This window comes from Schistocerca gregaria, chromosome 3, assembly GCF_023897955.1.
Source record: "Schistocerca gregaria isolate iqSchGreg1 chromosome 3, iqSchGreg1.2, whole genome shotgun sequence".
Taxonomy (NCBI): domain Eukaryota; kingdom Metazoa; phylum Arthropoda; class Insecta; order Orthoptera; family Acrididae; genus Schistocerca; species Schistocerca gregaria.
Window position 1 is genome coordinate 664,374,812 of NC_064922.1, and position 26,802 is coordinate 664,401,613.

The 26,802-nt window shown below is 36.8% G+C and overlaps 1 protein-coding gene across 3 annotated transcripts in view; it reads right to left on the reverse strand.

Moving 5' to 3' along the window:
- LOC126356325 (calmodulin-binding transcription activator 1) overlaps positions 1 to 26,802 on the reverse strand; it is a 1,852,577-nt gene that overhangs the window by 148,486 nt on the left and 1,677,289 nt on the right. For all 3 annotated transcript variants that reach the window (XM_050007298.1, XM_050007299.1, XM_050007300.1), the window contains exons 22-24: positions 14,990 to 15,082; positions 14,436 to 14,503; positions 12,574 to 12,743 (exon numbers count right to left, since the gene is read on the reverse strand). In XM_050007298.1, the coding sequence (XP_049863255.1) occupies positions 12,574 to 12,743; positions 14,436 to 14,503; positions 14,990 to 15,082 (331 nt within the window). The remainder of the gene's footprint in view (positions 1 to 12,573; positions 12,744 to 14,435; positions 14,504 to 14,989; positions 15,083 to 26,802) is intronic.

A 26,802-nucleotide genomic window follows, 5' to 3' on the forward strand; every position in this document is an offset into this window, starting at 1 on the left:
ATTACAGGGTGTATACGACCCAGGACAACCGGGAGATCCGGGAAAAATCCGGGAATTTTTTCATCCAGGAGAAAACCGAGAAAAAACCTGGGAATTTTTTAGAATTCCGGAAATGTTTCGTTGTTTTAGTTTCCAGTTAAATTTTTGTGATTTTGATTGGTAAGAACTAATACTCCAACAAAGGTTATTACTGTATCCCGCATCTGCAGGATAATACTGCGGCAACAAAATGAAAAAAAAACTTAAGTCGCAAAGGAAATCCGCGATTTACAACAACAAAACATAGTGGTCATACAAGTGTCTGTCAACAGCAAAGTATGTCAAAGGCTTTAGAAAGACTATGCAATGATTCATAATGACAAATTGCCTCCGATGAGCGAGATGTGACAGCTGCTGACATAAGATTCGTTTTAGCAGTTGCGGTCGGGCTCTTGTGCATGCGCAGTTGAGTCACGTATGGGTAGTACCTTCTCCCGCTTCTGGCTATGGATGTGTGGCTGAGCGCCACTATCTAGTATTGCCCCAGTTCGGAAATATCGTACATCAGGGGCTGATGCACAGAGCAGTCTGAGTTGTGGTGTGGAGGTGGGCAGTCTTCACGTGACCTGTGTTTACGTTTAGTGATTTTGCAGTTTCCTCTTCATTTATTACTCTCACATCAACTGAAAACAAAATGGATTTCTGTGCCTGGGAGCTATCAAACGAATTAAAATATGTTCACATAATTACGGAAGGCTAAAATATGTTATTATTTTCAGGTTTTATTTCCACCTTTCTGACAGTCAAGCATTAATCGACTTGCAGAACAGTGAAGTTATTTTGCTCGCTTTGCTAAAGAGATTTGGCTTTTATTAATCTTTTGGGCTGAGGAGTCAATTTATTTGAAACAAAGTGTTTAATTTCACACTGTTGGCTAGTTTCAACTGTTCGCTGTATGTTTTCCATCTTCTAGCTCGCATGGCATTATGCCATAATAGAGGGCCAAATGTGAGATAATACAGTACTGGTACTCAAGAAAATTTACATCCGAATGTGCACTATAAGCCCAATTATGCATTTTAGTATGGTTCATGAAATTCCTATGAACTTGAAGTGTCCTCTAATGTCTTGTTTCTTTTGTGAAATACGGTCTTCCTGTGTCATCGTAGCTGTGTAAGAGCGGTGGCACCTGTTATCTGGCGCTCTCTGGCAACTGCTGAAACAAATCAGTTTCTAACAGGTAACGGGAAAACATTGCAGCTGGTGGTTTGAAAAGCATTACTTTCTAAGTAAATTTCCTTTTACACAAGATGAACTATATGCGAGAATGTACGATGAATTTCTTAAATCACAGAGCATTTGACTCTCAGTTAAAAATCAACTCTTTGAGGATGACCATCTAGAAGAATTTTGAGCCCAGAAGATCAGACATTTACATCATTATTAAAAATTTTACTGGCACATTTGTGTGATATATCTTAAAGTGTAACATGCACAAAAAAAAATCAACATTATATGTGGAAGCTTAGCTCCTCTTGAAGCTTATTAATCTTCGAGACTACAATTATATGTGAAACCTCTGTTTTTCTTGTAGCAACACTATGTATATTAAACCATCAACTTTTCTTAGTTGTATGTTCGCACTACTTAAGAGTGATCTTGCTATTGGCTGACTACATCATGTGTCCTATGCTGTCATCAGCTGGCGAGATCACATGACATGATCTATGACTTGCTTACAAAAGCGCGTCGCAATCTCAATTTCAATGCCTTGGAAAGTAACATGCATTGTTTGGTGGAATTCGAATTTATATCTTCGTAACACGAAAATATACAGCGTACATCTTGCTGCTGCACATCAAAGATCTTTCCAAAACATGTCCCCCCCCCCCCCCCCCCCCCCCCAGTTTCGTTTTCTAAATTGCCAGGAAATTCTATGACAGTGTATAAAACCATAAACATTCAAAAGACTGATAAGTTTTACAGTGCCGAGGAAAAGTATACTCTCCCATAACACAGGGAAAAATGTATTTTCACCCGAGAGAAAGTGTGTTTTCAACCGGGAAAACCGGGAATTTTTTTTCCTTGTCCATGTATACACCCTGTATTACTTATAAACTGAGTGCCATTATCAGTTTAGGTTTGCCTACAGCTGCAAAATATTTCCATAAACAACTCATCATAGTGGCTGTGTCTGCCAACTTTATATGACATAACTTAAGATATAATAAAAATTTACAAAATAGTCCTCCTTTACCTTTATGTAAAGGTCCAAATAAATCATCAGCTATTAAATCCCTTAATGGTTTTGCTATTATGGGATACACTTTACAATTTACAATACTATTATTTTCTTTCATCTTCTTGATCCTATCCACTTCCCAATGGAAGTTCTTAAAGCTGTAAAATTTAGTCATATGTCTAACATACTTCCTTACACCAAAATTTCCATAACCGTTATACAAATTCCTTGGTACCAGGATGCAACAATCTCACCTAATTGTTCATCAGACTTTAATCATTCTTTTATCTTTTTGCTAATAACTGTATCTCATTGTTAGTAAAACTAATAGACATAAAGTTAACTCTAAAAATTATTCCAAGACCTCTCATTCTACTCTCATTATTCATACTCAAAGGCAATTGAGAAAGTGTATCAGACACTACATTAAGTGAACCTATTATGTAATTTATTTCTAATTTAAATTCTTGTATAAAAGAAACCACCTCATTAATGGACTGTATATTAGTCTGCTCTCCTTTAAGAATGCCATAGCTTGGTAGTCTGCATGTATTACTATTTTCTAGCCCCATATTAGAGACTGAAACTTTTGTAAAAATTCTAACAACGAAATGCAGTTCCTTTTCAACAGCTGAATAATTTAACTCGTGTTTACTCACCTTTCTATTAGCAATAGCTACAGTCCCTTCAGTCCTGAGCCCTCTCTCTTCAGGAATCCATGCTCCTTGAAAGAATTCACAACCCAGATCATATTCTGATGCATCCATGGTTCAGTTAAAGGCCTGATTTATCACAGCGTGAATCAGTAGTACCTTCTTCTACCAAATTCGCTTAGCTCATTGTTTCAACGAGTATAATAATTGCGGGTTATTCATCACTTGTACTTTTATGAATCTCCTATAAAATCTCACCATCCATAGGAATGAACATAATTGTTTTACACTTTGTGGTTCACAACACTCATCAATAGCTCTTATGCTCTCTGGGTCTGTTTGAATTTCTGATGACCTAGTAACTTCAATTCTTGTTAATGTGACTTAGACAGCCTAATGTTACTCCTTTTTCTTGTAGTTTTCTTAAAGTCTGAGTCAAAAATTTACAATGGCCTTCCAAAGCCTTAACAACTAGTAGTTAGTCAATTACATTCATTATCAGTTCTTGTTTTAATTCTTGTATTAACTTATTGACAAAGGATTTGTCACAAGGATTGATTAAACCACTTTCTGATCTGTCCAAGCTGAAAGATAGAACTAAACTGGTATAATTTATCTTCATATAAAAAAGCTGTATAAGGGATAGACTACTGACACAATGGCGTTGGCCAGTATTTGGCTTTTGGATCCACTGAGCTAATGAATTCCATTTCCTCAGGTTTTTATTATAACTGTGCTACACTAACATTCCTGCCTTATACAGTTTCAAAAGTTTATTCAAAGTTTTGGCATTTAAAACAAACCGAACACCTCCTGCCAGGTTTTTAACCACTAGCAACAGATTATTATTATTATTATTATTATTATTATTATTATTATGCACTCTTAAGCTATGTTCAATAACATATTATCAATCATCTTTTGTATCTCTTCCTTAACTACAGATCAAAGACTTGTTGGTATTGGGGATGGTTTACAAATGAAAGACTTGATTTCCTTTATCTTAAACTTACGTACAGGTGAGCATACTGAAAAGTAAAGCTCTTAATTTTTTATGTGAAAACTCTTAAAGCTTTCTAAATAAAACAAACATTATCAACATTCTACATCTTTATTCTATAGTCTACATATTTGCAGCCCTGTCACTACACAGCTCTGGATTGTAGCATGTAACATAGCCGTGTGTAACACAAGTATGTTGACTTGTGAGAAATAACGGGCAGTAATCAAGTTTCGATTCTGAAGAGTCCGTGCACACATGCAACACCCTCTCTTTCAGCATGACAATGCCAGACCACATATGAATGCTGTGACATCTGCATCCAATTTTCATCTGTTTTCAAAACATAAAAATACTTTTGAGGACTCACTTTGATAGAGACAAAGTGCTGCAAGCAGATGTGAGGTTGTTGCTTGACCAATGATGACAAACATTCTATAGTGATGGCATCAACAAACAGGTCTCTCTTTGGGAAAAATGTATTTGGTGCCAGGGTGACTATACTCAGAAATAAATATGTTGACATGAAGAATAAAGATGTAAAATGTCAATAACTTTTCTTTTATTTAAAAAACTTTTAAGAGCTATCACACACAAAATTTGGAGGAATTACTTTCCAGCACACCTTCATACATTCCTTAATATCATTGGGCTCACCTAAGATAGCATGTTTATACAGTAATTTGCTTTTCACCCTTCATTTTTGTCTATCTGTCTATATATTTTCTTCAATATTTCCTCTCCTGATTTGAGGTCTGAATTCCTTGAATCCATGTGCTCGATGGCCTCGCTCTTTTCTGTATTCCTGGTGGCTCCCATTCCATAGTGCTCTGTGGTAATCTCTCCTTTTACATCCTTTTTGACTGTCCACACCATAACAGTTGTTTTTATTCTACAGAATCTGCAACTGAATTTGTAACAGCCATTTTCTTCCTGATGGCTTCATTTATGATTCTTTCTCGCCTAGATATCCCAGCGGACCATCTCCAAAAGTCCATCTCCATTGCCATCAACCTTTTAACTATTTGTGATGTAACTGTCCATATTTATGTCATAATGCTTCTGATAATTGTGTTCAAGATTTCTCCCCTTGTTTCCTTTCTAATATGTTGGTCTCATTAAATACCATTTTCTGTTGCAAAAGTAAACTTCCCAGCATTTATTCTTGAATTAATTTTCTTGTCTTGTTTTCCATCTTGTGTAATATTGACTCCTAGATATTTATATTCTTCAGTGTGTTTAATAGTCCCCATCCCATGTTCCTGTGTCACATCTTGATTTGTGTCTCCTATTAAAATATATTTTCTTTTTATTCCTATTGACCTGAAGTCCCCATTTATTATACTCTTCTATTAATTTCCTTGTAATGTACTCTATGTCTTCTTTATCTTGTGCCAAAATTAATTGGTTACCTTGTGCCAGATTTAGTTGGTCATCAGCAAATTGTAATGAATATATTGTAATATCATTTACTGGGAACCCCATGTTTTTACCTTTTTTTCCAGCTTCCCAATGCTTTTACTGCATATATTTTGAAAGTGTTGGTGACAGACTGGATCTTTGACATAATCCTTTTGTAACTTTAAATCCAGGTGAGAGATAGTTTTGTACTTTTATTCTTGCCATAGGGTTTTCGTAAGGGTTCTGAATTGCTTTAATTATGATGGAACTATTTTTAAAAGCAATTAAAGCATTCCACAAGTTACATATGGGTATATTATCATACACTTTTTGTATGTCTACAAATACTAAATGAAGTGGTTGATTTCTAACTTTTTTCTTTTCAATTATTTGTTGCAAGCAAAATATATGATCTATAGTTGATATCCCTGCTCTGAAGGCAGCCTGTTCCTCGGCCTCCAATTCCTTAAATTCTGTATACAAAAAATGTTTGATAATCCACCATAAAGTCTGCTAAATACACTCCTGGAAATCGAAAAAAGAACACATTGACCCCGGTGTGTCAGACCCACCATATTTGCTCCGGACACTGCGAGAGGGCTGTACAAGCAATGATCACACGCACGGCACAGCGGACACACCAGGAACCGCGGTGTTGGCCGTCGAATGGTGCTAGCTGCGCAGCATTTGTGCACCGCCGCCGTCAGTGTCAGCCAGTTTGCTGTGGCATACGGAGCTCCATCGCAGTCTTTAACACTGGTAGCATGCCGCGACAGCGTGGACGTGAACCGTATGTGCAGCTGACGGACTTTGAGCGAGGGCGTATAGTGGGCATGCGGGAGGCCGGGTGGACGTACCGCCGAATTATTGCTCAACACGTGGGGCGTGAGGTCTCCACAGTACATCGATGTTTTCGCCAGTGGTCGGCAGAAGGTGCAAGTGCCCGTCGACCTGTGACCGGACCGCAGTGACGCACGGATGCACGCCAAGACCGTAGGATCCTACGCAGTGCCGTAGGGGACCGCACCGCCACTTACCAGCAAATTAGGGACACTGTTGCTCCTGGAGTATCGGCGAGGACCATTCGCAACTGTCTCCATGAAGCTGGGCTACGGTCCTGTACACCGTTAGGCCGTCTTCCGCTCACGCCCCAACATCGTGCAGCCCGCCTCCAGTGGTGTCGTGACAGGCGTGAATGGAGGGACGAATGGAGACGTGTCGTCTTCAGCGATGAGAGTCGCTTCTGCCTTGGTGCCAATGATGGTCGTATGCGTGTTTGGCGCCGTGCAGGTGAGCGCCACAATCGGGACTGCATACGACTGAGGCACACAGGGCCAACACCCGGCATCATGGTGTGGGGAGCGATCTCCTACACTGGCCGTACACCTCTGGTGATCGTCGAGGGGACACTGAATAGTGCACGGTACATCCAAACCGTCATCGAACCCATCGTTCTACCATTCCTACACCGGCAAGGGAACTTGCTGTTCCAACAGGACAATGCACGTCCACATGTATCCCGTGCCACCCAACGTGCTCTAGAAGGTGTAAGTCAACTACCCTGGCCAGCAAGATCTCCGGATCTGTCCCCCATTGAGCATGTTTGGAACTGGATGAAGCGTCATCTCACGTGGTCTGCACGTCCAGCACGAACGCTGGTCCAACTGAGGCGCCAGGTGGAAATGGCATGGCAAGCCGTTCCACAGGACTACATCCAGCATCTCTACGATCGTCTCCATGGGAGAATAGCAGCCTGCATTGCTGCGAAAGGTGGATATACACTGTACTAGTGCCGACATTGTGCATGCTCTGTTGCCTGTGTCTATGTGCCTGTGGTTCTGTCAGTGTGATCATGTGATGTATCTAACCCCAGGAATGTGTCAATAAAGTTTCCCCTTCCTGGGACAATGAATTCACGGTGTTCTTATTTCAATTTCCAGGAGTGTAGTTCATCTTCACTTACTGCATAAACTCCTATTATAGTAGTTTGTGTCCATATAAAGTTATGTTTACTTTAACCAGATTTTCATCAAATTGTTTCCAACTTGTAACATGTTTCCGTAACTTTTTCTTTATCAATATTGACACTCTTCAATTTGCCCTTCGATGTTTTTTCAACCCATCGTGTACATATTTTTATATTTTCTAATAATTCTTCCCCTGTTGGGTTCTTTTGCTCTCCAACGATGGTATTTGTCATGGCAATGAGATGTGCATGTTTTGCTATTTGTTGTTTCTGCTTCAGTATTACTCAATCATTTTAAATGTATGTCACTGAAATTACTTTCTCCCTTCCAGACAACATGGTTTCTGCTGAGATTCAATTATACTTTATCACCCAGTAATCATTCCAATCCCAGAGGTAGTCTGTTTCAGGATTCTGACACCATAGCTATTGCTAGGTAAGTTTCTGCAAATTATACTGTGTTTTGCCAAAAGAAGCAAATCCAAATCTACCAAGTCACAGCTGTTCATTATTAAAATACATTAGGTTATGGGATTCTGCCAAAATAGCACCAAAATAATGATTTATTTTTGTCTGAAACGTTAACTTTTCTCATTTGAAGAAGCAGCGTCAGTTATGAGTAATGGTTACATCTCTCTTGTTGACAGGTTTAATTTTGTTTCTTTTGCCACAACACAGTAAAATTTGCACAAAATCACATTACTCTGATGTCACAGAAGCATGTCGCATCCTTCTCTATAGGTGGTGGTCGTTATACTTAACACATATACACCTGTTACGGTTAATATCAGACATGCATTTTTTTTCCTCATAATTCTTGTGGTATTAAAGATATTTTATCACCACAGTCTAAATGAGTATCTACTTTACTCTCAAAAACATGGCCCACTGTTATACATTTCATTTTCGTCTTCTTCCAGTAACATGTTAGCGCTACTACTTTTTCTACATGGGAGCCCACATTCTATCGACATGTCCTAGAACCTGACTCAGCTACAGAACTTGCCTTGTTTTCTGATGGGGGTGTGAGAAAGTCCTGTTTGTTGATAAATTTGGGCCTATATATCTCTCCTTGTTGTGGTTAAATACTTGGCTCCTATTATGATTTTTATTGTTCATACTATTATTATTATGTTTTTTCACTTTATAGTATTTTGCTTCATTCCTTCATTGGAATGGGGTTGGATAATGATTCCATTATTATTATTATTATTATTATTATTATTATTATTATTATTATTATTATTATCATCTAATCAATAAATAGCTCAAATGCTAACTTCTCTCGAGTACTGCATGATCAATATTTATTTTAAAATTTATTTTGGATGTCACTCCAAGAGGTGAATTACTTAGTGTGTATGGTTCCCCATTCTGCAGCATTCTCTTCTACATAGCTAAAGATGAAATCAATCTTTTTTGAATTATCCCATGTTTGGGCAGTGATTGAGATAATATCCTTAAGAAACTCATTGAATGTACATCCCCTTCAGATGTGAACTCTGGAATTATTTCATTAAAATTTCCCCATCCTTCAAATGAAGTTCTTCTGTTAATTCTGTTGACAACCGACAATTTTCATTAAATTTGCTTTGGTTGAACTAATCTTATATTTTGACTAACTCCTTCCACATCCTTTGGAATACCACGTGTGCCTCAGCCAATGAATGGAAAGTACATATAGCTGAACCAACTTTTTCCTGAACCTACTGTTCAATTAAATCAGTATCACGCTCTCCCAAGGTTGCAAGATTCGACCCAGAGATTGTAATTACATCTGACTCTTTGTTTTGCTCTAATACATTAATTCTGCTGATAGTGTCTGAGGTTAGTTCATGTACCTTGGTAAATTCATTTTCAATAAAATGTTTAACCTGTTTTAAATTATTATTTATCTCATTAAATTGTTCATTCAGTTACACTGATTAATCATCTCAGTATGTACTTTTCTGTTAACTCTTTGAGCCCCAGTGGTTTCTATGTCAAACCACAATTTTATTCAGTTTGTTTTAAAGTACCAGTGCCTTTAGCGTAACCCACTAACACCACAAAATCCCTGGTTAATGGCACTGGTACTTCAAAACAAAATGAATAATGTTGTGGTTTGAGGCAGAAACAACTAGGCCTCAAAGGATTAAACTAGAAATTATAGTAGTAATTTAGATATTTCCAATATGTTCTTTCAGTTTTTGGACCTGCTTATTTATTTTCTCCTTTATAACACTCACAGAATCTATTTCACCATTTCATTTAATAATCATTAGAACTTCTGCCTCAGCACGTGTTTTTTCAATCTCACACCCTGAGGATCTGTATTTGCATTTAAGTCAGATCTGGTTTGACTTATCCTATTATTTGTAGTTTCTAGCTTCACCTTTAATTTGCACTTGACTTATCTAGCTTATAATTTAAGCCAGTCTGAGCTTTTAAGTTTGCCATCATCTTCAAAAGCTCTTCCATCTTGTGGGTCAGTACAGAAAAACAGTTAACATAATATTTAATTGACAACTAATCATCTCTGGCAAACTACTGTTACAGTGGTGGAGATAACTTCAACAAGAAAATTCTTCTGAGCAAAAATTCACATTAGCTATTCACAAAACACACCACAAAAAATGTTAATCTGGCTTCCTTTCAGCTCACCAAAGTTGTTCGCATAACTTGTAGCATTGTGTTGCCGACAGAGTATTAGATTGCTGGACTCAGTAAACCAGGCCTGCCACTGAGTCATGAGTGGCTGTCATAGACATCCCCATCCCCCAACAACAACCACCAACAACAACCACATCACCACCACTTGCTGTAACATAGCTCTGAACCAGATGCAAACAGTAGTAACCATTTGTAGTTGTGGCTGCCGATCTTCCAACTCATGGACTTGTTAAATACTTTGTAAATATAATGGTTGTCAATTAATTTGGAAATTATTTAAAAACAAATTATATCTGCTCAAATCTCTTTCTTTTCTTCAATGTAATTACTTGTTTATTTCATCGTAACATTCTCCTCTTGACAGGATTACTAATGACAACAGAAAATTACCTTCAATGCATCTCCTATTAAAATATCAGCTTTTATCATCTCAAATTTTATTGATTTTCAGCATAAACTATTATGAGTCTCTTCATGGTCAGAATGTTCTGTTCCCCTTTAAATATATGTCAATATACTCTGTGTTCCAATTCAAATTCAATGCTTTCTTGAAATTCTAAATTGCTGCATCTGTCATTAAATTTTTTTCAGACTGTGCCAGTGCGTTTTGATGGACTTCATTACTGGTGCAGTTACGTTTGTTCTCAAATCTGAGAAACTTCACCAAATTTTGACTTTCTACAAGTGAATACAAAGTAATTCTTCACTTAAAAGCTCCATATAGTATATACGAATGTACATCATCATCTTATGTGACACTACTACATAACATATTTGAATACTTGACGAACATCTTGAAATTTTATATTTGAATGAACATAAAATCAGGCAGTCAATTTATTCAGTTTTGTCATGATGTCACTCCATATTGTCATGGCTTGTGATCATCTGCTATGCATCACACGATTCCAATCAGTACACTGACTTGTGGAGGTTACACAAATCTCCCACAGATACCACAAGTCATGATAATGCTGCAATCACATCCCACTTGTAGTATCTATCATATACACTTCACATGCAAAGCAGACAACCAAATATCCACAAATGGCCTCCTGTTTTTAAACACTAAATAATTATACAGTTTAACAATCATAACCATCATTTGTCAATGAACTAGGCATAGCTTTACATGTTACTCTACCAGAGTTCTCAGCATTTGACCTAATTTTCATTCCTCTCACTTCTTAATGTATTCTGTGCTTTCCCCTTAACCCCATAATCAGTGGCTTAATTCCACATTTCAGAAAGCTCTCCTTTATGGTCAGATTGTGGAATAAGTAATCAGGAAATATTCAAGTTATGTTCTTTTTCTGTCCCTCATGAAACTTAAAGGAGGCATACCTAAAGTTAAAGATATTTCTACAACACTTCCAGATATCTCTCTGGGGACAGACATAACTATTTTGAGGTAGTATAAAAAAACACTGCTTCTCAATGATTACTTGAAATAAACTTTACAGGTGCGCAACAAACATTGTGAATAAATTCTCAGGAGATTAATGTAACTCAGAATGTACATCTTTTTTAATAAAAAAAAAAAGAAAAAGAAAAAAGAGCACTCCATGGTCAGGCCGTCAATGGCCTACCGGGACCATCCAACCGCTGTGTCCTCCTCAGAGGAGGATGCGGATAGGAGGGGCTTGGGGTCAGCACATTGCTCTCCCGGTCGTTATGATGGTGTTCTTGACCAAAGCCGCTACTATTCGGTCGAGTAGCTCCTCAATTGGCATCACAAGGCTGAGTGCACCCTGAAAAATGGCAACAGCGCATGGCAGCTGAATGGTCACCAATCGAAGTGCCGGCCATGCCCAACAACGCTTAACTTTGGTGATCTCACGGGAACCGGTGTATCCACTGCGGCTAGGCCGTTGCCTCATAAAAGACATATGTGTAACAAAATGTACATTTAAAAGAAATTATATTTTTAAAGTTCAGAAGAATTTAAAGACCTGCTTCTTCCTAAAGACCCAAGAAATAATCCTGCAAGATGTTTTGAGTCAATGTTCTAGATTAGTTGTTATCCGTTCACTCATCCCTTGGGCCTTTCCCTCTGACTTATTTTCTCCACAACTCGTGTCCTGAAACCTAATAACTCAATATTCATTCTTGAGTGCCTGTAATGGACTTACCCTTTTTCATTTTCTGCAATCGATAATTTTTATCTCTGTTTCATAATGGCACTTCCTTTCTCTTTTTACTATTCTCTCCTCCAGTGCTCATTCGGCATTAACATTATTTTATTTGTATTTGTTTATTTAGTTTACATTGCATTTGCATTTTCCCTTTCATCACAGAAAACCTACATATTACAAAAAAACATCTGTGATCCCATGATGTCTTCATTTGTAAAAAATTGACCCAAATACTGACTGCAGCCACACATTATTTTTATTTTGCCATCTCAAAAAGTTCCTGTGTTTAGTCAAGTACATGAGTTTCCTCATTTCTTTGTCTGCCTTACATTTTATACCTTGTACAGAAAGATAAATGAAACTGTTCCATTACAGTTACAAAGGACCTTAAATTGAAAGAACATTTTTTTTTTTTGCATTTTGCTGTACCCTTCCTGTATTTTATACAAAAAAAATACAAGGAAGGAAGAAAAAGTGATCTTATGCCATGTGGCTTTGATGCAGAAAACAATAATGAAAACTAAAACAAAAATTATAATACTCACCTATAATTGTGATCACTGAATTCAAAGTTAAATTCTACAGGCTCAAATGATGAAGAGGTTTCATCAATCAAAAGAGGTTCCATGAAGACTTCTGGTAAGGTATCACTATTTCCCGCTGACGAGTCATTTCGTGAACTGTCCTGCTCCAACATTACATCTGCACTCTCATTCTGTAATTTTCAGAATAAATTTGCAGTGGTAATGCTTCCATAAATATGAATCACAGAACAAGAGGTTAAATAAATATGAAACATAATATTTTGCATATTGTTATACAATTACCAACAATGACATGACTGGAAAACATAGTTTTCTTTATTCTACATGAAATCTGAGTTATTCATTGATATTGTGCCCATAGTATTTTGTACATCTTAAAATGGTTAGAATCATAATCGACACTGTATTTCATTAAAAAAAATCCTTTTGTCTTCTATGTATGGTACTTAAAAACGGTGTTTTTCTTACTTTTTTCTCAGTATACAGATAAAGACCGGTCAAGATAAAGAAAAACTGTTTTGGCATCAGCCAATTTCATTGTGTTTTACATATTTCAATCATACATTTACATTGCAGAATTTATTTATTCTTTAAATGAAATGTAATTGATAGAGACAAAACACTGTAAAATATCAGACTAATGCTAGTAATATATTTGTATCACGGGTTCATGAAATGTGATATACAACAAACAACTAATAAACTGTTGTGTTGACACAAAGAACACCACAGCTCACAAAATCCTTCACACAAAACACCTAAATGCTGAACTACTTTAAAAGACCACAGGTTTAGTAAAAGGGGGGAGGGGGTGGGCACAGTCATAGAGTGCCGTCATTTCCCCTCAGTCAGTGAGTACATGCATCTGTAAAGTACTTTCTTCACATCCAATTGTTTATTTCATGTCTGCTTTATTTAATGGTGTAAGGTGAGTTTTATACTAGATGTTTAATTCACATTTTCATTTATGGTACTTCTTACAGAATTTGTGTATATAATTTCAGGGTTCTTGACTTTCCCAACATTTGTACTGCAATGCGCCATCATAGATACATTCAATCAGTAAATAAATAAATCAATTTCGAGTGTAATTAATGTGTTCATTATAGTTTAAGTTGAATGTTTCAGTTTCCTGAAGATAGGAATTGGATTTTAATAAAACAGTAATATCATGTTACATTTGAAACACGCTCAATGATGTTATGAAGAAGTATCCCATAAACAAAATGTGCAGCGAAAATAAAGACAAAAAGAACTGAAAATATACTTTTGATTAAGAACTGATGAACAAAGATGAGCAATAAAATTTCAAAAGATTCAAAAAGTTATTTGTTTGACTACTTCCATTTATCATTATCTTATTACCCATTTTTTTTACAATGAATTTGTTTCCAATCTTTCATTGTTTACTGGAAACATTCATTTTTGTTCCATTCTTTTTTCTGGTCTTTATCTTTTCCACTTCCCTTGCACTTTTCTTATCTCTTGATTGCCTTTTCTTACAACCAAGAGCTACAAGTCTGTTTTTCAGTTAATACTGAGTCAGTTTATCACTTCTAACAATAAGTCAACTATAGGTTTCTGATAAAATATAAATAGCAATACATTTCCTAAACAATTTTAATGGGAGCCCAACATCATCTCAAGAGACAGCACCCTAACACAAATATTAACAGCATGTTGACAGCCTAAATACTTTATCTCCACTTCCACACAGGCTCAAACATGAAAAGGTCCACCAAAAAATAGCACAAATGCACAGAAATATCCTGTTGCTATAAAGAGGTCACAACTATGATGACACATAGATGAAGGGTAAAATAACTGATAACTGAGATAGCAAGTTGCATCGAATAGCTCACCTTTATTCTTTCTGGCATTGCAGCAATTATTTGTTCTGCTAAAGTTAAAACACGCACTTCCTGCTCCCCTGAAACATGAAAATTTTGTTTCAGCTTGTTTCTAATAATTTCATTAAATTAGTATTAATGGAAAGACGTAGGCAATTATTAAATATGTATGTGCTTTAACATTTTCTAAAAAAACAACTTAATCTTCACTCAGAAAAGGAACACTACAGAATTTGGAGTAACAACTAATTTACATTCTCTTTATTATACAAAATTAAAAGACAATATTCAGTTATCAAAGTAAACTTTGTGTATTTGAGCTAATTGCTATAATCAGTAGATTTTCTGCAACTTAGCTTCCATATCGTAACACCATTAAAATTATTTTTCAGCAGTTCTTAATAAAGTGATATGGAGAAAACTATTATCAGTATACAAAAGAAGCAAATAAATGATTGTGCAATCTTCTCATACAGATACAGTTGGAACACAACATAGAAAATATCTACGACTAATAAGAGAACTGTGATGGTCCAGTTCTGAGACAGACTACAGCTATAACTGACCTACAATGTTCTGCTTATTTTCCAGATCCTCATCAGATACTCCCTCCTCGTCAATCATTGGACTTTCACTTCTTGCTCCAGTAGCCACTTCGCCTGAACCAGAAGTCAAGCGTGTAATTCAATAATACCAAAGAACAAAAACAAGGAACAAAAAATCTAAAGCTGGAAAGAGGAATTATTTGAGCAGGAAAGGGACAAGCAATTTACAAAAAATAGTACTGTCATGAAAAAATATATCTGAATCAAGCAAGAAATTAGCAGCACTAACTTTTTTCCACACACAACCATATGAAAAGTTAATTTTAAACTGGTCATCTGAAGATATGCTAGTGAACACTTATAAACTTTTTTCAAGAAAAGGAAGGTGACATGATACACACTGATGAATTAAAACATGATGACCACTGCCAAATGCACAAGTGAATGCCACATGGGAGTGTTGTGGGAACATATCACAGTAAGGGAAATACACCGGGTATCTCTCCTATAGGTTGTCAGGCACATCTTCTTTAATGTTTCAGCAGATATTTGCAATTTCTTTTTTGTAATGTGAAGCTGGAGTTCGCCCAAACAAATACTGCTCACCACATCTTCCATACAACGTCAAGCATCAGAAGGCATTGGTTTTGTTTCCAATTACAAACTAAATGATTTTCAAAGTGAAATTTTATGTGCCCAATTGATATAGTGGTCCCAAATTAGTTTTGTTGATATGTAATAACAGTAACAGTAAAACATGCTGAACAATTTTACTATTTATGTTAACACACACCGATAAAAGGAATACCGCTAGACTAATCTGGGACTGCTCTGTAGAATGGGTACGTGAAGTTCCACTTAAAATCATTTTGTTTGTGATGGGAAACAAACCAGTGCATTCTGTTTATGCTGGGTATCGCATAAGAGATTTGATGAGCAGGATTTCTTGTGGCTGACTTCAGCTACATATTGCAAAAAAGTAATTGCAAATATGTGCCAAAACACTAGAGAAAATTCATCTGATTATTCTTAGGAGAGATACCTTGTATGAGGAATTAAGAGATGAAAAGAGAATCATTTTAGTGATGGTACAGACTGACGGTGACAACTGTCGACTACATGACCATTATCGTGGACCACTTGCATCCCTTCATGTTTGTTGTCTTCCACAATGGCAATGGTGTATTCTGTCAGGACAACTGTCCATGTCACTAGGCCAGAATTGTGCTACAGTGGTTTAAGGAGTATCATAGTGAACACACTCTGATGCATTGGGCACCAAATTCACCTGAAACGAACCTGATCATGCACGTCTGGGACTTTTTATCAGGTAGCAGCTCTGCACCCAAAAACTATTGGCTGTAATTTGTGTATTAGGTGATGTGTCATATGACTCTGGAAACCCACCAAGGACTTGTGAAATCCATGCCACACACGGAATTACTGCTGTACTGCATTCCAAAGGTGGAGCAATACGCTACTGAGTAGGTGGTCATAATGTTTATCTGCTTTTAGGTACTATTATGACAGTGAGTCACAATGTTTTGATAATATCAAAACAAATTACACAATTAATCTTTTAGTTTACTTTCTGTTGCATATCTGCAGTCTTGGTACACAATGAAATCTCTGTGCCACAGTACCACAGCTCGTTGCTAAAGGAACAAAATGACACAGCCCATTGGCAAAGCAGAGTATAGTGCACTACACAAGCACTTTGTTTATCCGGACTACGTGACACCAGATGTAATCTGGATTTACAAAAAGCCAGATAATCTGGAAGTATTCTACTAAATGCCGAAGTCCTTATATGTACTACAATATACTAACTATTTATTTTGGCACTAATGAGAAACTCTATAGTTACTGTAGTTTACTAAAAATTTATTTACAGAAATAGTGAGCAAGTTTCTTTTGTTTCAAACGTGTGTGGTGTTTGAAAGCACCCACCATCATGTAGATGTTTCACTAACATCAGTTTGGTTGGAGTTGTTTTCAGCTGATTTTTTGGATAAACCATTAGTTTTTCCAGCTGTACTGTTGTCTCCACACAAGGTAAAATTTCTTTCCCTGAAATTCCACTTCTGTAGTCCACTTCCACGACACTGTTGTTCTCTGAAGCACAACACGTAGCAATTCTAGTCATGAAACCAGTTCTTAGAAATGCTGCTCATCATCCATACATATTTTGTGATTTGTAAACAACTGGCAAACAGGAGCAATTAACATATTTCAAAGGACATAGATGTTTTGATTTTCCACTCAACAGGTGAACAAATTTGTCTCTTCTCGATGCATCGCTGCAAGCCATAATTGTAGCTTCACACCTCTTATAACCCCTTGCGGTGTCATCTAACTTGGAAGCCAGTATCTTACTCGACAACATATTGGAACACCACGCTCCCTTTTCTCACTGAACCAAATGACTAACGCTCAATTTCATGCTTCAGTTCTTGCTTTCTTTAGTGTACCATGGTTCTGCAAACTGTCTTTAGTAATCATATTGAAGCAGAAGTCTCCAATTCATTTTGATTCTTTGTCCAGTCTGAGACAGTTGATGTCCCTACACAACATTCTGCAGCTATCAGGTTACCTTCCATTCGGAAAGTGGGTGCACTTCGTGACTGTTATGTGGCTTATTCAAAGAAATGTGACTGACGCCCGAACAACAGGGACTTATATGCATCGAGAATAGAAAATAGTGCATTGAGAACGGCTAGCCACTAGCAAAAATCTGGATTTGCATAATAAAATCTAAAAAAGAACAACTATTGCTGCACTCTATAATTTATAATTCTACAGCTATGTTTTTCAGCAGTTCTCCTTTGTCTACGAGGGCTATTCAGAAAGTAGGGAACGTTTCCATCTGATGCCACTAGGCGTGTGCTGATTGCGTGTATTTTGGTATGTGCATGCTTGGCAGCTCAGTCGGCATCCATCCATGACAGCGGGAACATCTCTGCACACCCAGTTTTTTTGATATTAGAATCTGAAATGTGTGCTGCAATCGAAAATCCCGCCATCTGTGAGGTGCAGTCTGCAATATGGTTTTTGCAGGCAAAAAACCTTAAACCTATAGAAATTTATCGTGAACTGTGCGAAGTGTATAGAAACGATGTAATTAGAGAATGTTCTGTCCGGAAATGGTGCATTTGGTTTAAAAATGACCAAACCAACATTCATGATGAAAAGAAGAGTGGATGCCCAAGCATTGTAACTGACAATCTTGTCGCTAAAGTTGATGAAATGATTTGTGAAAATTGTGAAAACCATTGCTTTACAATAGCGGAGCTTTCATTTTCTTTTTCACAAGTTTCACAGACTTTGTAATTTGAAATTATCACTCAACAGGTACGCTACCACAAATTTTGTGCACAATGGGTGCCCAAAATGCTTACAGAGCACCATGAAGAATGGCATATGAGGGCAATGTTGACATTTCTGGAGGCCTACCACAAACATGGTGATTCATTACTGAATCGAACGATAACTGGTGATGGGACTTGGGTGAAACATGTCAATTGCAAGACAAAATTACAGTCCATGGAGTGGGTGCACACAAGGTCCCCCCAAAAACCAGAAAAATGTTTGCAAACCTTGTCAGCAAGGAAGTTGATGGCGGCAGTGTTTTGGGATAGCAAGGTGTGCTTCTTATTGATTTTCTTGAACATGGAGCAACCATAAATTCGGCCCAGTACTGTCAAACTTTGCACTGCCATAGAAGAGCAGTTCAAAACAAACGTCGAGGAAAGCTGGCAACTAAAATTTTGTTTTTACATGACAATGCCAGACAAACTGCACTAAAGAACTCCTTAATTCATTCAAATGGGAAATTTTCCCTCATCCTCCCTACAGGCCCAATCTTGCACCAAGCGACTTCCACTTGTTTCCCAAGATGAAGAACTGGCTTGCAATGGAGCACTTTGATGATGTCGCGGAACTCCAGGCAGGCGTGACTCACTGCCTGAAATCTCAGGTGGCAGAACTTTACGACGAAGGTCTTTCAAAGCTTGTCCACTACTATGGTAACCACCTCAATGTGTTTGGTGACTATGTGGAAAAATAGTATGTCAGTTGTTCTTTCAGATGTATATAATAAAACGTATTTCTTGTACTTAGTTTTTTTTTTAGTGCCAAAATGTTGCCTTCTTTCTGAATAGCCCTTGTATTTTGCTTAGTATCTCCCAACATTTTGTCCATCAAAACAACCACTTTCATCCACTTTTAAGCCATTTTACTCACAAATGCTCAAAACATTGGGAAAAAAAAAAACAATAATACTGGTACAGCTTCTTAACACTGGAAGGAACATATCCACACTGACTCTAGTAACAGTAGCTAGAAGCATGTGACCAGTGACCTATCTGCTACCTGCAGTACCAATATAACAACTGTATCTATAACATACTACACCAACTGTATATCACATATTTTCCTATTGAAAAAGTTAAAAAAATAAAGAATCTGTATAAACTGGACATCTGGATTAAAGAAGGCTGGAAGATTTTTGTGTGAATAATGTGATTAATCTTCAGTAGCAGTGAAAAAGTTGCACTTGCATCAGGGCAATCCACATTTGCTTTTTTGGCTGTGTGGATTGGCCTGACAAACCTGCAACATTTCTGCTGCTGCTGAAAATGAATTGAAATATGATTCTCCAATGAAACAATGGGTTGTACCATTTTATAATGGTCCTCTAACAGTCTATTACAGTAATGTGGAGCAGGGATTTCACTGTGTACTGGCCATGTATATGCAAAGAAACAAAAAAATTGGTTCATTGGTACACAGGCATTGCATCGGATAAAGTTTTGGAAGCTGCACAATTTTCAGTGAGTCATCTGCTTGTCATCTTCAGGTGCTTAGTGACATGTTGCTGCAGTAGCTCGCCAATATATACACTGAGTTGCTGTAAAAGAACATGCACCATTGCGAGGGGCTCTAATGTCGTTGTAGACGAATTATAGAGCACATCCAGTGTCCTCTGTTGGATAAATGGGCTACTGTCTTCACAACACATTCAACACAGCCCAGCATGCACACACGCAAAGTGTTGGCACTAAGTTTAAGTGTGCAGACTTCGATTCTCCATATGTGTTGGCTTGGATTCAATAATCTGTGGCAATGATGCCTCAGTGTCTCCAGTGTTGGTTCCCAAATTTTCCTGAGTTGAAATCCCATGTGTCTATTAATCAGGTCATTACTTATACATATTTTGACTGCTTCTTTAATGGTTGAGTCCCAGTATGAGCAAGTGCATGAATGGCTCTTTGTCTCTCCATAGTTCATGCTGTGTCCTGTGTCAAGACGATGTTCAGCCACAGCAGACTTTCTGGCTGACCCAATATGGTATGATGTCTATTTTCAACATATCTATTCCTAACAGTGTGACATGTCTGGCCAACGTATGATTTCCCACACTGTCACGAGATTTTATATTTCCCTGGTCTCCTTAGTTCCAGGATGTCTTTAATGGAACCCAGCATAGTTACAATTGTGCTGGAAGGTGGAAGATAAATTTTATTTGATGCTTCTTGGACACCCTGCCAATCTTATTAAAAGACAAGCCACCACCATAGGGCAGGAAAACCATCTCTCAGATTCCTTGAGCTGTTCTTGAGCATCATTGCATGCAGGTTGACATACCTTACAGATCAGTTTATCAGAGTACCCTTTTTGTACAAATACAACCTGAAGATGGCTAAGCTCTGCTGATAAGCTCCCTGCATCTGAGATAACTGTAGCCATATGAACAAGAGTCTGTAATACGCCACTGCACTGAGGTGGGTCATGGCAGCTTGTAGCGCTTAGATGCAGGTCAGTGTGTGTTGAGTAATGAAACACACTGTGGCTCAAGGAACCGTCTACATTTCTGCATACCAAGATATCTGAGTATGGGAGACTCCATGGTGAAGCAAATGCTCATATGGAGGGAGTCAAGGTGTTCTAGAAATGCAGGAAGCATTGCTGGTCCTTGTGGCCAAACTAAAAAGGTGTCATCCACATATCTCCAGAAACATTTAGGTTTCAACACCAATGACCAAAGTACTTTTTCCTGAAAGTTTTCCCATAGTAGCAAACCTTTTTATGGAATCATGAAAGACATTGCATCCTCCTTTATGACCCTTTTGTCCAAAGTAATTTAAACTGCATCTGTACAATGCCTCTTGTGACTCAAGGTTACAAAATAACAGGTTTCTTTGAACAAAAACCTTTTCCCACTGTAGTTTAAATGAAGGCCATGGCTGGTATGCCTGGATCTGCCTAATATGCTTACATTCATTCATTAAACTTCACATGCAGAAATCTTTTTACACGCTTCATCTAGCTCTTTGTTTACTCTTCCTATTAACTTATTTACACATGACCAAAGAGGTAGATCACATCTGTGTGGTTGATGTACAACAGCTACATTTGTGTTGCCTAATTTGAGTAGTATACTTTCAAGAACTATGACATGTTTACTACTTTTATGTCTGGCAACAAATTAGGGCACAGTCTTTTATTCCAAGGTTTTCACGTGGTTTTATCACTGTTTTTGTCACTTCTTCAATGCCTCTTCCTGGCCTGACAAAGAAATGGACACTTCAGTTAGTTTGCACATCTTCCACCTTTTGTGCCTTTTGACATCCATGATTACTGGCAAGAATTAAAACTTTTCATTCTTTCTCATACACTTCAGACTGGTTGACTGATTTTTTTAATCATATTTCATTGTTTACTAAGTGAAACATGTAAAAAATTTACAGTACACAGCTTCTGATGTTTGTAATTATTTTCTGAACTCATATGTTTCTGGGTGCCATTGTTTGTAGAATCACTTTTGTCATTATAGCTATTTTATGCACTCACATTTATATTTTCAAGTTTTGTACTGGTTTCCACTGTGGTTTTTGCTTTTTTATGACACTGGTAGCTGATGTTTCTTTGAGTTTGAATCAATGCTCCATTTGTTGAGTATTACAACCAAGATTTTACAGCTGTTTCCCAAATAAGGCTATCCTTTTGAGTTCATCAATTTCACTGTTTTCTGTAGGTAAACTGAGAAGAAAGTTGACACAATGGTTGCCTATGGGCGTCACTGAATTTTCACTTTCCACAGTTTTTTTCACTTGATTTTGATCCTGTGATGATTTCATTTGTGTCTTTTATTTTAACTTTGCAGCAATAACATTCTCCAGATCAAACCACAATTCTTTTTCTTTTGCACTGAATATATGAAGACTCATTCCTTTTTTACATTTTTTGGAGAATTCAATTTTTGCATACCTTTTTCCACATTTTTTTACATATTTTATATAAGTAATTTTAATAGATGATACAAAATAACTTATTTGTCTTTTACGTACTTTTTTCCCTGCTGTAAATCATAGAAAATGTATTTGCAGAAGTAATGTCAGACATTTAAGATACAGATATAAGTTTTATAAAAATTTTTTGAAAGTAAGGAAAATGAATGTTCGTTCAGTGTTACAGTAATCAACAAAGAGTACATCATGTGTAGCTGAAGTCAGCCACTGAACAAATTCCTTTGACCTGCACAATTTAAGTATCCATTTTTAATCATATCTCAAATGTGTATCAAATAAGCAGTTTTACTATGGTGAAAACACTACAATGAACTTAATATAAAGATGACTAAAACACAAGTAATTTATGCCATCAACCAATAATCATATTAAATACGAACTGTATGTCATGACAGGTTTCTGCAACCTTGCTCGTATGGAATAAAACATGTTTCGAATGATAGGGATCACTGGTTCCATGGAAAAGGTTTCAGTGTCATAACCACTGAACTGTCACTTTTGAGTAACAACCCACAGAAATCCTTATCAGCAAAAAATTAAGACCCACTCAGCTTGTGTCTGGGCGTACCACATACGAAAAAGATGCGACAAGGGTGGGACATGAGTAGCAGTATGATTTTAAGGCATGAATTTTGCCTGAATTGAAAGCCTTGATGCTGTGTATCCAGTTCAACTTAGTGACAAAGTATTTCGTTCTGCCCACTTACAGAGAAAATTACTCAAAGAATTTGTTTGGTATAAGCTTATGTTTCGTAGATCATTTTCAGGAAGAGCAATGGTCTCATGCAGGTCAGTTTTCAGTATTTAACATTATTAATTTTTATGTATATCTAGTGGTTTCTTATTTGCAAACTATTTGATTTAATAGCTAAAATTACTTATTTTAATAATATTAGGAAGTATGTTACTTCTTCAAACTGTGAACACAGGTACATCAGATTAACAAGTAGTCTTTACTGTTGAGCAAGTGAGAGCATCACATTGTAGTTTTAGGCCAGTTAAATGAGCAAAATTTCATCCTAGATGGGTTACTCAAGAATTTTATTCTATCAGACACTGGTTGATGAAAATAGGCTAAATATGGCGAGTGACTGTTTTGTCTGTATCTGACTGTTGCAATGATAGGTAATACAGAGACTTACGAATAAGTTACAAGCTTTCTATCATGTAGAAATCTCTTCCATATGTGCACTCCTTAGTCTGAGACTAAATTCACCAAATTTGAAGCTTCTCAGTGTGTGGTGCATATTACCCATGGTGTCACACTGGTGTGCATTACCGGATATATTTTACATTTTAATTAAATGAGAGACAAGTAAGGAATACCTAAACATACTATTTACCATTTCATTTGATACTGTGAGGCTATTAACACTGATCATGTGACTGCTATCACGTGTGTAAATGATAAGTTGCATTCATTGGAGAAAAAGTAAGACGATTTACAATACGCCAAACAGCAGTAAACTAAAGACTGAATTTTTTGGATGGTAAACTATTAATCTGAGTAGCTTTGAGCAAGACTGACTGATGACTGACCATCAATGAAGTTCTTTCACAGTACAGTAATATTGAACAGAGGAAATAGAATACTACATTTTTTCACTAGTATTTCATTCTCTCTATTGTAAAAAGTCACTGCATTCTTTCATTATATTAAAACGATTATTTGATACACATTTGAGATACGGTAAATATGCAGACTTCAGTTTTGCAGCCACTAAAGGGAAACTGTTTAGTGATTTGTTTCAGTACAAAGGACGTGCTCTGTGTTGCTTGCAGGGGCAATGAATGAACTTCACATGATACACATGACTGTGTGTGGCCAGTATTACCAACTAAATTCTTGCTGCCAGTTGTAAACTCATTAGAAAGTAAAGAAATAGCCTGAAACAATATTTTCAAAATGCTCTGGTATGTGTAAAGCTGTAAGAAAGCCAATAAGTATAGTTTAGCCAAAATGATAACTGTATTAGAATTGGTGCTGACAGCAATAATCTAATAACCTCAGATAGGTAAGTGAATGAAAAATATTAGCATAGAAAATAATTTACATGCACAAGTAATCAAAATTTTATGCCAAGAACTGAGTAATTTAAATTTGCCCATGAAAATAATTATACATTCAGTAAGTAATATTCTTTTTGACAAAAAGTTGTATAGTACACTCTAGTTCTAAGTGAAAGTTAAAATATTTTAATACTGGTATGACTTTTAGCATGAGCAACTTCTTCATTTATATTCCAAAAACAGTGTAAATATTAATAATGAACTACATAAAACAGCTCCTGAGAAAGAAAGCTATAAAACTGAAAAGCCAATATTGAAATATAAATCATTTTAAAGCAATTACTATTTTAATGAGATATAAATGGTACATATATTTGAGAAACAAGCACTTGGTGCACTGGTGAAAGTTGAAAACTATAAAAATTATTCAAAAATGCAAATAATTAAAAAGCAGACAAATGTATTTAAAAATTGGAGACATACAAGTAAAAGAAAACTCTTGCTCACTTTTGATAGCAATCAAAACTACAATACACATCACAGGCAAACTGCAACATGTGGATGCCTGTCAAAGAAATCCTTTCAAAGTGCACTCCTGAAATGTTTATCATTTAACTGCATGACCTAGCTTCTCCCAGTACAATTTGATTCTGTTATTTAGCTACCAAACACAAATAATATTTACAGTCTCAATACATGTTCTCTCTAATTTTAAGAGTATGAACGTCATGAAATGATTAGAAGTCTTCCCTGATCCTCTCTTCCACTCAGTACCTAAACATTATCCCATTATGATGATGGTCATTTCTGTCGCTAAGGTGGTCTTGTAGAATTCCATAAATTTAAGGAATAATAAGGAATGTGCAAATAAACCTGGAACTGTAACAGCTTCTCCAGAATGTCAGTACAAAAGTATCAATGCTATTCTTTTCAAAATGACATTTCCATACATAACTGAAGATTTTTCCCTTTAAGCAACTCTATTGTCAATCCACAAAGATGTCCTATCTTATAAAGTAATCTCTGTACAGATGGAAAATGTCTGAAAAAAAAACATGGAAAGTACTTAAAGGTTGTAATCACTAAGTATTTTATGGATGAATCAGATAAGAAAATCTTAAGTTCAAGTGTTAAGACAATAAAGGATTATGTGCTGAAAATCAAAGATCAGTTTAAACTCATTCATAAAAAAAGCAGCAACACGATCACTAAATACAAATTAAAATCATATTCAAGTAAAGATACAGCATGGTGCATGTACAGAGTTGAATTCATTGGGTCTCTAAGACGAAACATTGCTGTGAAACAAGAGTGCCCCACAAATATAGAAGATACAATTGGTCAAAACATTTGTTGCACCTTTTCATACAATTGAAAGAAAGTGTGAGCACAAATCGTGCTAATTTTAATTTTGAAACAATAGGCAAACATGTTAAAAAATTAGTCAACAGTCAGTCATGTTGCTAGGCTAATCTGTAATGTGAAAGCAGCTACATAAGTCAGACAAAGATGTACAATATTGAATGGTCAGAAACTGAACAGCAAAGGGAACTGTTTGCAAAAGTGACAGGGCATGGGAATTAAAAGTAAATTAGAAAATATGGTTCTAGAACAAAAAAATCAATACCAGAAAATGAAAAATAAATTACAAGGAGCAATGAGTGCCGTCATGTTGTTTTTACATCACATTGGCTCAATTTGCAAGTTTTTATTAACACTACTAGCTGAATACACAGCATTGTCCGGAAATGTATTTATTCCAATATTCTATTAGTCCATCTCTTACTTTCACCTCTCTCTGTCTATCTCCTAACACCCAAACTGTATCCATCTCTTGCTCACCCTTTTCTCTGTCTACCTGCTCCTTGTCCCTCTGTTCATCTGCTCCCTACCCTCTTTGCTCATCATCTCCTCCCTCTCTAAGTCAATCTTCTCCTCCCCCTCTATCTCCTCCTCACCCCAAATAAGACCATCTTCTCCTCCCCCTCCCATGTCTACCTCTCCTCTCTCTGTGTCCATCTTTTCTTCGTTATTTCTCTCTTCATCTCCTCGTCTTTCCTTTCATTGTCCATCTCCTCTCCCCTCTCTCTGCATATCTAATCCGCTTTCCTTTCTCTGTCCATCTGCTTCTACCCTTCTGTCCATCTCCTTGCCCCCCTCCCCTCTCTCTGTCCATCTCCTCCTACTTTCTTTATGTTCATTTCCCCCTCCCCCCTTGCTCTGTCCGTCTCCTCCTCACCTTATCTGTGTCTGTCTCTGCCTTCCCCTTCTCTTATCTGACCACTGCCTCCTGCCCCTTTCTCTCTCCGCATTAGCACCCAACCCCAATTGGAGGTTGCTGGTTCTTACCTTCACAGTATTTCTTCACAGATAGTAAGTAGAATGTGTACTAAGTTCTGTTGAAATCGATCCCCGGTTAAAGGAGGAGTTTCTTACCTGTGGCTCTAACCACATACACACATGTAAAATGTGTTTCACATGTATTTAATGTATTTTACATGTATTGGTACACAT